Source organism: Budorcas taxicolor, chromosome 13 (assembly GCF_023091745.1).
Source record: "Budorcas taxicolor isolate Tak-1 chromosome 13, Takin1.1, whole genome shotgun sequence".
NCBI classification, from domain to species: domain Eukaryota; kingdom Metazoa; phylum Chordata; class Mammalia; order Artiodactyla; family Bovidae; genus Budorcas; species Budorcas taxicolor.
The window spans coordinates 21,958,461-21,972,622 of NC_068922.1; the positions used below are offsets into that span (position 1 = coordinate 21,958,461).

At 38.4% G+C, this 14,162-nt stretch overlaps 1 protein-coding gene across 1 annotated transcript in view; it reads right to left on the reverse strand.

Moving 5' to 3' along the window:
* NEBL (nebulette) overlaps nucleotides 1-13,880 on the reverse strand; it is a 115,108-nt gene extending 101,228 nt beyond the window's left edge. Inside the window, exons 1-4 of the mRNA XM_052651053.1 lie at nucleotides 13,800-13,880; nucleotides 13,639-13,710; nucleotides 4,956-5,060; nucleotides 2,665-2,775 (exon numbers count right to left, since the gene is read on the reverse strand). Coding sequence (XP_052507013.1) covers nucleotides 2,665-2,775; nucleotides 4,956-5,060; nucleotides 13,639-13,710; nucleotides 13,800-13,880 — 369 coding nt within the window. The remainder of the gene's footprint in view (nucleotides 1-2,664; nucleotides 2,776-4,955; nucleotides 5,061-13,638; nucleotides 13,711-13,799) is intronic.
* Between the last annotated feature and the right edge of the window lie 282 nt (nucleotides 13,881-14,162).

Sequence of the window (14,162 nt, forward strand, 5' to 3'; positions counted from 1 at the left end):
TTCTATGTATCTGTCATTTTCTATAAGGAGCATTAATCTTGTCACTTTAATCTGAATATAAGCATTTGAGAACGTGTGCAAGGCAATGGCACCCCACTCCAGGACTCTCACCTGGAAAATCCCATGGACAGAGGAGCCAGGTAGGCTGCAGTCCATGGGGTTGCTAGGAGTCGGCCACAACTGAGCAACTTCACTTTCACTTTTCACTTTCATGCATTGGAGAAGGAAATGGCAACCCACTCCACTATTCTTGCTTGGAGAATCCCACGGATGGGGGAGCCTGGTGGGCTGCCGTCTCTGGAGTCGCACAGAGTCGAATACAACTGAAGCGACTTAGCAGCAGCAGCAGCAGCAGCAAATTGATTTGAAGATAATAATTTGTCCCAATATCAAAAGTTTAGGATACTTTTCACTAGAAACTGGAACATGCTTACATTTTAGAATTTGCCTCATATTCTAATTCAGGTTGCCAAATCTGATACTATTTGGACACAGTAAAAGGTGAGTTCTTTAATTATCACAAATACTATTAAATTGTTCTATTTCTTGCCTGTCATTATCAGGTAAGCTCTGAGAATTCCAATTTTAACAATAATAAAATAGATTTATGTGTATTTAAAGAAATGTTATTACAATTATATAAATCTTTGAAGTAGACACCTTCTTCAGAATCCAGGTATTTCCTTTCTAACGAGTTCAAAGACTAATTATGACCCTGGGCAGTGATGCTTCTTGAGAGCACATATATTTCTTTCTTAGGGTGCATATTCTCCTCTGGAATAATACCTGTCACCAATTAAGTGACAATCTATTCTGGGAAAAAATAGGAACAGATTCCAAAATGTCCAATATGGATTACTTTTTATGTTAAGTTCTATGTACACATAGTTGGGTACTATAGACATGCTTATCCCATAAAAATTTGAGAAAAGTTGTGCACTTCCAAAGCAATTAAGAATGTAAATATCTGAAAATGTTACCTTCCCAAGTAAGTACAAAACCAAGAGAAGATTTTTCTTTTCTTTATTGTATAACTGTTGCTTATTATTATTATTATCTCAAAGGTCTTGTCAAATATCAAATGTTATAATTATTTGCTTTATAAAGTACTCTGTATGACTGGCAAGTGGCTGGGTTATCAGATGTTGGGTGGGAAAAAAAAAGGGTGGGCATATTAGTCATGGTCAGCCATGCAGAGCCCCGACATATATTTTTAGCCTCATGTTGCACAGCTGAGATTAGCTTACTGCCAAGCTGGGTACACAGTGGACATTTAAGTCTGTGATAATGAAGTACTTAAAGATATTCTGCAAAGAATAACTATACTTGGTGTTGTTCAAGAATAATCTATTTTCAGACTATTTTAAAATTATCTACATATCCTCTACTTGAAAATAAAAGGATTCTGGAGAAAGAAGTGAACTTGTTTAATTAAAAAAAAAAAAAAAGAGGGGCAGAAATAGTAAGAAAGAGGTGGTAATGGATATAGCTGAGAACCCAGACTCTAGAGCGAATTTACTCATGTTCATATGCTGGCTCTGCTATTTGTTAGCTGTATGACTTGGGCAAGTCACCTAACTTCTCTGCTTCAGTTTCCACATCTCCAAAATGAGGTTATCTCATGGAGTTGTGAGCATTAAATGATATAAATATATGTGACATAAACAGAACAGTACCTGACACATAGTGAGCATTTTTATGTATTTATTATTATTAACCAAAAATGTAGCATGAAAAATATAAAACTATGTAAAAGGGAACATTTCCTTTTAAAAAAATCCATCAACTGAACAAAAATCCATTTTACAAGTATTTATTGAACACCCCTTGTGTGCTAGGAGTCCCTAGACTCCTAAGCACAGAGATGGGGCAGGGAACAAGACAGATGAGGCTCCTGCTGGCTTATGGACAAATAAAGTAACCAAAAAATAAAAAATCAGAGTGTACTATGAAGAAAACATAGCAATCATATGAGTGAGAAAGAGGCGAAATATTCTATTTTGAACTTCTGTTTTAAGGAACACAATAGATTAAATGCATTAAGGATTCCTTCTGTGTTAATGTACTCTAAAAGGAAAATTACTCCTAAACTCTCATGGATTCAAAATGAGTTTACATAATGATAGTTCTTAAGTCTGTCTGCCACTTGCAATCATTAAAATAGCCATTTCCACCTGGTGGAGGCTTTTTTGGGAGCCTGATATAGTCTAAGTGAAAATACCATCCATGAGAAAAAAAAAGTCAGGAACCACTTGTCTAATTGAGGGAGCACAGATCTGTGGATCCTGACTTTAACCATTAATTCTTCATGTGACTTTTAATAAGCTATGGGTATGTTCTCCACAAGTTAAATCAAAGACTAGTTTAATATTTGCTATAAGATTATAATCTAAGTAAGATTCATATTTGCTCTGTTGGTAGTGGTGACTGGGACTAGGAAAGACTGTATCATGTAACCAACACACTGGCAGGTCCTTGTCACTGTCTGTGACTATCAGTGACCGTCACTATCAGTGACTGCTGACAGAACATGAATCAGTTGCTTCCAATGTTTCACTCCATATTTAATACCTAAGATAAACAATTCTTTATAAAATGCTAAACAATGTGTATTAGGTATATATTTGATTGACGTAATTATATAATAATTTAGGAGAACCATACCTCACTCTGTAGTTGTGAAACTTCTCTGGCAAAGACACTGTCAATTGTGGCTGGCATCTGCTTATAAAGAGAATTGGAAAGGTCCGCCTTAATGGTACCTTTGTATTTTGCCTGGGGGGAGGGGAGAAAGAAAAGAAAAAGAAATATGTCTTAGTTTTTTCTTTTACTGTGAATATTGAAAGAGAATAAAGAAAATTACTTTCTTAGGAAACAAATTAGCTGGGATTGACATATATACACTGCTATATATAAACTAGGTAACTACTGAGAACCTACTGTATAGCTCAGGAACTCTACTTCAGGCTCTGTGATGACCCAAATGGGAAGGAAATCCAAAAAAGAGGGGATATATGTATACAAATAGCTGATTCATTTTGTTGTATGGCAGAAAATAACACAATACTGTAAAGCAACTATCCCCCACTAAAATATTTTTAAATATGTAAAGTCAACTTTAATCTCAGATACTGAACCCGATGGTCATATTTGAAGAAATAAATCCAATTTATCATGGCAAAACCTTTAAATCAAACATGCAAGAAAATAAAAACTGGAAGAGAGGGGTTGAGGGATGGGAGAAATGGGTGCAAAGCGGTCAAAAGGCACAAGCTTCCAGTCATAAAATCAATACATGGGGACATAAAATCTAGCATGGTGGCTGTAGTTAATAAAACTGTATCACATATTTGAAAGTCACCAAGAGAGAAAATCTCAAAAAGCAATCATCATAAGGGGAAAAAAAGAAGTAAGATGTGTGACTCCATACGATGACAGACCTGTTGTGGTGGTCCTTCCACAGCGCATACAAATATGGAGTCCTGAAACTAATATTCCATGTCAATTATACCTCAAATGAAAATTTTAATTAAATCAGTCTAATTAAATAATGGCTATTTTTCTCCTTAAACCCATGCACATTTCTAAGTAATTCTACTTGTGTATCAACAATTTCATATATTTGATCATCAAAAAATATATGAGCATGAGATATTTGAGCTGTTCCAGAAAACACAAGTCATTAGAACCTGAACACAAAGGACAGCCTTCCTTTATTCAAGTCTTCTTAACTTCTTCCACCACAATGGCAGGCTGCTGAGGTGGTGGAGCTTTTTTGCTGTTTTTGCACTTTCCCACATACAATCTGCACTGCCTCTAAATGAGCTCAGTCATTACTCATAAAGAGAGAGGCTCATTCACTATTTCCTCTTGGGAAGATTAGGTTCAAAGGAATGTAGCAGATTGCCCTCTTCCTTTTTTTTATTTTTCCTCTGTAGTTAACTCCTTCAGGAAAAAGACTCAATTAATAATTAAGAACACCAAGCATTTCTCTGTGAAGGAGAAATAATATTTAATAGCTTACATAAGTAAACAAAACTGTGGCTTTCCCCATTCTATCCACAAGTCCCTGATATTACTCCTACTTGGAGCCAGATTTGAGTGTTGATTCATTGAGCATATAGCTTGTGTAAGCCTTGTGTTCCCATAACTCTTCAGATTTTCATACTTAAAATGTACCAGTTTTCTTCAAAATGCTTTCATGTTGGCAGAAATAATCCCAAGAATATCATGTTGATCTTTTTCCAATAACTTACAAAAACACTAGAGGTCAGTCATCTACAACACTATCTAATCATCTTTTCGAGTTTATCTCTTCAAAATGATCCATTCACAGACACTGGCATTGCCTCATCACAGAAATCACTGTTAACATTGTGCTTTATAAGACAACATAAGCTGCAGTTCTACATTCACTCAGAAAAAGATTACATGATTTTTCAGCTGGAAAACAAACGTAGTGCATTTCTTACTCTATGGTTTCATAGCAGGTATCTCTGTTGAACTGATCCTAACCAAAAATAGTTCAAATTGATCTGAAGTTACTTACCAAAGATACCACGTTTTATGGAATCTGCTGATAAGTCTGACTTATTTTTAAAATGAGATTGGATCATTTACATCTAATAAGTCTGTTAAGAAATAAAATAATGGAACTTCTGAGACTATTTTGCCAATACTTTCTATTGAATAAAAATATCTCCTTTTAATTTGATGTAAAAAAAAAAGGTTAGAGTCAATATAGATATATATCACAAAACATATTAACAATGGATAATAAGCTACCAGTTTACATAAGTTAATTGACATAATGCATAGAATTACATATACAGATATTATTAATATCAACATTCAGTGGTATTATCAGAAACATTATTCTCTAATTTTAATACAGAAACTTTTATCTATATAAATAGAAAATAATCCAAGCCATTTAAAAAGTCTTGATACCTTACCTCAGAAATAAAAGCACCAATGTGTTTTACATGGTTTAGCATAGGCGTGTCAGTCACAAACGTACACTTGCCTTTAGACTTTTTATACTCTTCTTTATAATGGATCTAAAAGAGAGAACATTTTACATAAGAGAAAAAAAAACAACTTTAATGCTCCCTTTTTGAACAGAAGAATTAACTGCGCAAGTCTATCTTCTGAAATAAATACTCCAATGTGGAATGATACTCAAAACAAGCCAAATCAAATAAACTGATATCCAGCTCAGAACAACAAAGGGGATGAGGCAGGGTAAGAAAAAGGTTGCCCTTTAGATAAGCAAGGGCACAGTTACCATCAAGGATCTTGCGTGTCACACCCACACTGACTGTGGGTCCTATTTGTCCAGCTTCTTCAGCATAATTAAGAAACACTGGTACCACGTCTAAAAGAGCGAACTCATGAGAATCTACTGTATAACACAGAAAACTCTGCTCAGTGCCTGTGGGAGCCTAAATGGGAAGGAAATCCAAAAAAGAGGGCATATATGTATACATACAGCTGATTCATTTTGCTGTACAGTAGAGACTAACACAACATTGTAAAGCAACTATACATCAACAAAAATTAATTTTAAAATAATTTTTTTATTTTAAAAAGAACCATTGCATAGGCTTCCCAGGTGGCTCAGTGGTAAGGTAAGAATATTGGAGTCGGTAGCCACTTCCTTCTCCAGATTTTCCAATCCAGTGGGAAATCCCATGGACAAAGGAGCCTGGCGGGCTACAGTCCACAGAGCTGTAAAGAGCTGGACACAACTTAGCAACTAAACAACAACAACAAAGCATTGCATGCATACTCAGCACACCCCTTTACCACTTGATTTCTTCAAACCATGCTAAAATTTCTCAATAAATAAATCCGGTTCTGTGCTAAGCATGGCCTTTCTCAAAATAACTTGAATACTGAGAACTAACACACAAGTTTGAGGGAATAAGTATAGCAGGTGTATATAAAATAGGTATATCCAATTTACACATTTTCGGTGTAGCTATGTCATACCACACACACAAACTTTAACTCACATCTTAAAAAAAAAAATGCTCCATTTCACTCATACAATTGTCCTAATTTATTGTTACTGTAAGCCACAGACCCTAACAGGTAAGCCTTATGGTCAAACAGAAACACAGTTGCCTACCTCTGGATTTAAAGTTAGGAGTTATCAGGACAGATGTGACCAGTTAAGAAGAGGACAAAATTAAACAAATGGAGATTACTGTTAGCATCATTACCTAGACATGCTGGATTAGAGGAGGGGACATCAATTGTGGCCACAGTGGGATTCTGGTTGCTAATTAATTATGCTCAAATCAAAGGTTGAATATGCAATTTATGAGAACCCATAGGCCTCCCCAACCTCCTCCCCTCCCCCAAACGTAGAACCCACCCAGACAGCCTGTCACCTGTGGAGATCACTGCAGAATGCCCCCGTGTGGTGGCAGGCAGACAAATGGGAAAAAGTCCAGAAAGGCTTAGCTGAGCAATCCTCATTTCCTCTTTCCAATTCACTAGTGAGAGGAATCACTCTTTCTCCTCTCAGGAGAGGCAGGATTATTCTGTGAGAAGATCCCACATGGGCAGATAAGTCAAAAAGAAGTCAGGAACTATGGAGAGGGACCTGAAATGTAATCCCGCTGTCACACTAATTGCCATCCAATCTGAAAACTGGACTGCTGCTGCTGCTAAGTCGCTTCAGTTGTGTTCAACTCTGCGTGACCCCATAGACAGCAGCCCACCAGGCTCCCCCGTCCCTGGGATCCTCCAGGCAAGAACACTGGAGTGGGTTGCCATTTCCTTCTCCAATGCATGAAAGTGAAAAGTGAAAGTGAAGTCGCTCCGTCGTGTCCGACTCCTAGTGACCCCATGGACTGCAGCCTACCAGGCTCCCCTGTCCATGGGATTTTCCAAGCAAGAGTACTGGAGTGGGCTGCTATTGCCTTCTCCGAAAACTGGGCAGGCAAAACTTATGACTGTTTGAGAGGATGAAGGTAATTTGCTGCAAGTTGTATCACCCTGTAATAAAGTCATGTTTATCTGCCCAAGACTGTAAATACTTAGATTGAAAAAAATGTCATAGTTCAGATGATAAATTACATGGCCTCCCTAATTACAGCCTAAAAGTGAAGTTTAACGGTATACACTACCTGGTTCTTAAAGAACATGACTAATGTTGATGTTACACTTTAACATGACATGGAGATTTTACCATATTTGAACAGACCTAAGGGGCATTATTTGACCTGAGGTATAACCAGCCACAAACATACTGAGTAACATTATTTTAAATGCCGTATTTCACGGCGATGACTCAGATATTAGATGCTGACCACATTAAACATTTGCTTTATTCATGAAATCAACATTAGAACATATTTATCTTATCTGAGCACTAAATTGCTTTTTTTTTCTTCTCAGAGATTAGCCATAATTTTAGGTCTCTGCAAATCACCGTCCTCAGTCACTAGTAATTAAACCGTTAATGGCACTATGATAAATAGTAGGCTATTTTGATCATAAGGAGAAAAAAAAGTATCTCCGTTATATAATTAAGCATGAGAGAAAATAAGCTATCATTAGGCTTAAGTTTGGCTCATTATTTTTATCTTTCGCCACCATCTCTTCCCTCTCCCATTCACATTCTTCACAGCAGCGGTATGTGCTGTGGCTACAGCCTCTGATAAGCTCTGACTTGAGCTGAATGTTCAGGGCAGGAGCTAAGGATAAAGGTGAAGTATTTATTTCCTCTGCTATGCAGGCAAATAGTTCAGTTTTAAGTGTGCTCTCCATTCCTTTCTTTGGTCTTTATTTAAAAGATAAACACACACACACATACACCTACTAGATGCTTATTGTCACTCATATTGTATTTCTAATGAATTTTACAATATTAGAGACAGTAAGCATATGATCTTAAATTTTTATATAAAGAATACCATGAATTAGTAGCTTTCATATACTAGGAGAATTGGAAAAAATAGATGAAAGGGAACTATGTCGATGATTAATACTAAAACTTAGGTAAAATGAAAATCACTGAGTAGACAGTCAATTCCAAATCTAACAGATGCCCCATCTATTGGATAGATTGTCTCTCCAATCCCTTTCTTTCCTAACAATAGAACTCAAGTGTATTTACGGGAGGAGATACGCCCCTACCGTAGCCACAAAGGACAAATTGCTCTGAGACAGGCATAGCTTTCTCATTCCCTTTGGCCAGCGATCAGTCGGGGAGGACAGGTGCCCAGCTCTGGCCATGAGATATTCTTGGAAGTCTCCCCAGCATTATTACTGGTGAAGCAAATACAAGGGGAGAGACTTGCTGACACAGTCTATTGACACCTCGCCCGTCCACCTTTTGTCTTCCCCAACCACAGGAAAACAGCAGGAACCAGGCCATCACAAGACAATAAACCACCATATCAATGATGGCAGAGCAGAAGGAAAGGAGCCTGAGAGACTGATAACATCAAGGCTGCAGCCCCTCCATCCAGGATTCATCTCAAAAAAATAGTCATCTATCTGCTAAGCCCCTGTGCTAGGATTTCCAGGTTCTGCGCAGCCATCTGCACTCACAACCAACACACAATCCAAAGTTGATGACTTAATGTTAATAAGATGCCTAAATAATTTACTTTCTGCTGACCTCACCCATTAATCCCACCATGTCTCAACTACAGTTCGACTTAAATTAGTTGAGTGTGCTTCCTCTTCTTAGTCTAGTTTCTTTCACTTTAGTATGAGACCAGCTAATGGCCAAAAGCGGAAGACAGATGTAGAAATGTTAGAGGGTATTTCCTTTTACAAGCATTCTTAACCAGAAGGAGTTAGGAAGTCTTTTCACAGATAGAACCACATTGGCTAAGTGCAATGAACCCTGGAAGACAGAACTGCAGCTCCAGCACTGTGTGTTAACTGAGGCGCTCAGAGCCAAGGCTGCTCTCCCAGGTTTCTGAACACCATTGGAGCTTTCTCTGGAGGGGTAACCATGGAATCCCATGTTTTCAGCATCGGGAAGGGTTACCCACAATAAACAATGTTCACTTGCCTGGAAAATGTTCTTCCTGCTGCCACACAAATGAACACCCTAAAAAGGTTTGAATCAAAACACTGAGTCAGAGGCTTCTGGCAGATGCGGGCTCACTTGCTCTGCAGAGACTCTTTATCCTAATTTACAAGAAACATACAAAGGGTCCCTTTAAACCTACTATTTTTTATGACCACCCTACAAAAGGCTCCCAGATCCATGATGCTGACTGCTCAGTGTAGTCAGTGGGTTTGATTTATTCAAGGAATTGATTAGATAGCTGAGTAACAGGACAAAATACCAAAGAGAGGATATCTGGGAAAATAAAAAGCATTACATGGCTAAGAGAAAATTTAAAAGGCTGTCTCAGAGAACCAGGTGTCTTTCAAGATTGGGAAGTGAGCTATGCAGAGGGAAAACCCCACAGTATGGGCAGAGCATGTGCAAAGCAGAAACTAGGCAAGGCAAAAGAAAAAAAAAAAATTTTTTTTTAATGCCTTATCCTGATCCCCAAAATGAAGCCATCTGATCTGAAAAACAGACATTTCTTTCTATGGAGAATTCTAAACAGTGCAAGCCTTCCAGGATTTATCACCAGGCCATTCTTAATGAATTATCTGGCAGGGGCATGATGCAGCCAAGTCTGCAGGTCTGCTGATGAGCCCGCACTCTTATGGAGAGGGAGATGGTAAACTGCAAGAGACGAACTGCAGAAGCTCTCAAAGGGCTGTGCAAGAGGGTGGGCCACCACAGATTAGATCATCCCTAGCAAGGGAAAAATCACTCGGACTATTAAAAGAGGATGGGCCCTACATGATCAGCTACAAGTCAGAAATTAGGACTAGAAATGGCTGAGGATGCTGTCCTTACTGAGGCTGAGCTAACGGCTTTCTGCAGCAACCCCCCCCCCCCGCCCCCGCCCTTAGTCCAAGAAACTGTAAATATCATCACAAAACAGGCAGGAAACAGCATGCTTCCCTACTCATAATCACAGCCATCCACATCTGGACCTCTGAGCACAGTTCTCGTTATTACATCCTGATAAAGACACATGAAACCTCAAAGAGGTCCAGAGAGGAATGATCAGAATGATAATGAAGGGGATGCAGAGAGACTGTGCCATGAAGAGAAATCCATGAAACCAACCTTCTCATCTGGAAAATGGAGCAGAGTCATGAGGGGCTACCAGCCAGGCACTGGACTTGGCCAGATCTAAACCTGATTCTTATCCCCATCCCTGACTAGTCAGGTGGCCACGCACAAGCTACTCACTGCCGGATTTCACCACCTCTGAACTCGGGCTCATGGGGCCTATGGCACTAGCTCACTGTGGCATGAAATACAGTATTGCATGTGGAGTGCCTGGCACACAACAGCAGAGAAAGGACATCGTGGTGGCCATAGTTTAGGAGTCAGATAGACCTTGTTCCAAATCCCAGGTCAGTGTCTCACTAGCTGTGTGATTTGATCAAGAAAATGTGAGCCTGGGACTTCCCTCATGGTCCAGTGGTTAAGAATCAGCCTTGCAACACAAGGGATGCAGGTTCAATCCCTGGACAGGGAACTAAGACCCCACATGCTATGGAGAAGCTAAGACTGCGGGCTGCAACCAGAGAGTCCATATGCTGCAATGAAAAATACCACATGCTGCAACAAAGACATGATGCAGCTAAACAAATATAAATAAGAAAATGTGAGCCAGCTTCTTAAAGCTTCAAGATGTAGGACTCTATAAAGCAGGCAAACAGAAAACCAAATTCACCTGGTGACAAGCTGCAAACAGACTGCCTTCAAACAAACAAAAAGGCTCAGGTAAACACGTGGATTTCCCCCTTGGGATATAAAGGATTATAAAACAAAACTAAAGTCCTTAAAGGTTTGTCTTTAAGATTGAGACTGGGGCAAAGACTGGTGGACTAAATTAAATGTGAGCATGAACAGATGGACACTATCAGAGACATAATAAAGACTTGACTGGAACTCCAATCTAACTCAATTTGTCCTTTCTATATTTGCTTTTATCTCCGTATTGATGCAATTTCAAATATACATTTTAGACCACCATCTAGTCATGCAGACAACACAACAAAGAAAAGAATTTCAAATTTAAGTTAATCTGCTCCATATAAAAACACTGATGACACCAAGTGTGAATGAACAAATTATTACTTAATAATACTATTTAATTACATTTCTAAAAACAACAGAAATTTGATTCAGTCCAATCCCTGAAACTCTTCCAGAAAGGGTAAATTAAAATCTGATTTAAAAATGACTGTACAAACTCTTAATTCTTTTTTTTTTAAGAAACAAAGAAAGTAATTGTTCAGACTGTTCATTGGTAAATATAAAAATTTCAAAAATTGAACCAGTATTTTAAAAAGTATGAAATTCTCTTTGGAAACAAAATGTAAACATGTACACAGATATAAACTAGGCCACAGTAATATGATCTAAATATTTAAGTAGAACAGGCTATGCAATATAAACCTATAATAAACAGAAATTACTCTCACATATTTGACTTCACCTACATGAGAGAGAAATAACATGGCTTTTGCTTTGTCAAAACAGTAAAGGCCATCGCCCCTCACTACAAGATTGGTTTTGAAGTCACTGAGAAATGTTCTTATCAATTACTAACTGAAGTTGTCACTTTAATAGTTTATATAACTTGACTCAGCCACAAATACACCTCAAACAAAACAACACTGAAAGAGGTACTATCTCCAGAGCTACGGAACTTGAAGTTTTAAATGGTCACATTAGTAATTTTTGTGTAATACATAATAATAAATCGAAGGTAAACTCTGCATGAAAGCTATAGGACAGATAACATAGCAGACTGGCTAAGAGACAGGGCTTCATGTCCAAGTCCTACTCCCCACTACTTAACTGTGTGATCCAGGCAAATTACCTAACCTCTCGGACGGAGCCTTCTTGTCCTTCACCTCTAAAACAGGAACACAAGAGAGCCTACCTCACAAGCTGCATTACCTGGCACTTAGTCCTCAATAAATATTAGCTGTTGCTGCTTTTACTATCACTGTTGTTGCCGTTATCATCTCATTATTATTATAGCTTACAAAGAACTTTTACATATAGTAGCTTGTGACAAATATTAAGAAATGGCACAGAGAAACACTCAATTTAAAATGTAATTACATTACATGTCAAGTATACAAGAAGGCGTCTGATTTCCACCATCCCAGCTCTTCTAACAAACCAGAAGGGAGCACAGAATCATATATAAAATGTGATTGGATGGATACAAAATTAATTTATAGAGACAATTTTTAATAACAGCTAGCATCTCATTGCTCACAATGTTCCAGACAATTTACTAAACACTTCAAATGTGTTATTATTTCTTAATCTTAGTATTTTAAATGCTTCCCTTGAGGAACTGTGTCGTGCCAGCCTGCCCAGGGTTACTGTTAAACTACTCAGGCAGGCTGATTTCAGAGAACACTGACTATATGGCCCAGGACTGATTTCCTCTGCAAATAAAAGTCTGTAAACTATTCTGATCATCTTGCTTAAGAACAACAGCAGAAACAAGCAGTTCTCTGCTCCCCTTTCTAGATAAGACAGGCACCTGCTCACGCTTCATGAGCCATCTTCCCTGTGTACCAGCAATTCTCTTCTAACTGTTCTAGTGAGGAACATCTAAATTCTCATCCCAAGAGAAGAACACATTTCCCTTGCTTCTGCCATCCTAGTTTACATATTTACTATAGATAAATAGGTAGACAGAAATATATAGATTGTTGTTGTTCAGTCACCAAATTGTGTCTGACTTTTTGTGACCCAATAGACTGCAGCACACCAGCCTCCTCTGTCCTCCACTATCTCCCAGAGTTTACCCATATTAATTAATGTACTGGAGTGGGTTGCCATTTCCTTCTCCAGGGGATCTTCCCAACCCAGGGATGGAACCCGGGTCTCCCGCACTGCAGGCAGACGCTTTACCGTCTGAGCCACCAGGGAAGCCCAATTAATTCTGTAATTCTAGGACTCCCTCGATATACAACATAAACTGATCCCAGTTAACAAAAAAAGTCACAACAACAATGCTTCTTTCACTAATAGTATCATCCACATCCAGTTCAGAGGTCTCAATATGCAGTTCAGTAAACTGTGAATCCTAAATTGCTAATAAATGTTAGATGCACATAGAAACATTCGTGTTTCTGGTCTGGAAAACTACTGGATTCATCAGATTCCATAAAAGCTACTCAAAACGCTAAAAACCATTCATTTAGATAGAGATCCTCTCAAAACAAATTACATCATTACACAAATTGTAAAAGGCTCTGTATTCTCAGTGGAATATGTTCAGAAATTTGATGCTTTATGATTTCATGCCAGAGTGACAGTGAAGTTCAAGAAGGGACAAGATTCTGGCTTAAGAACATGGAGACATGTCCCCACAGAAATTCTCTGTCTAGGTGACCTTGGGAAAACCATCTAACATTTCTGGACTTCGTTCCATGATTTGGAAAATCCCTGGGTTTTAAATAAATGATTTCAGGGTTTTCTCTTCAGCTCTCTGATTCTATGATATAATCGTGCCACACACGCAAGGCAAAACAGATAAAAATTCTTAAGCCACTTACATCACTAATGAGTTCAGTGCACCTTCTGGCCAACTCCATACTCAGGTCTTCAATAACAGGCTTAAAGAATACCTGTCCAGGGAAAAAGGAAAGGAAACATTTTTCTCATCATCAACTTTAAGGAATGAACACCACGCCTCAGCAAGCCCCTTCTCACCCACCTTGTCTTCTTCATTTTCTTCTTCCCCTGTTTTTTCTTCTTCAGTTTCATCTTTCACATCCTCAAATACAGGAACCCTCATTTTTACTCTTTATATATATACATAAAATTCGCAAGTGCAGCACCTTTTTATATCCTGCGGCACCCTTGAGATCTTGGCATCTCTGTGTTCTGGCAAAAATGACCTTGCCCAGGCCTCCCCCCTACTTAGCTCACTCTTCACTCTCCTTATCACCGCTGCGTGTGAGCGGACAGAACCAGATCACTGAGGCTGCCAAGGGCTAGCCTCATAAGAGCAAAGAATATTTTAATAAGCAAAACTCAATTTTGTGAACTTTTCAAGTCAACAATCTCTAAACTGAGA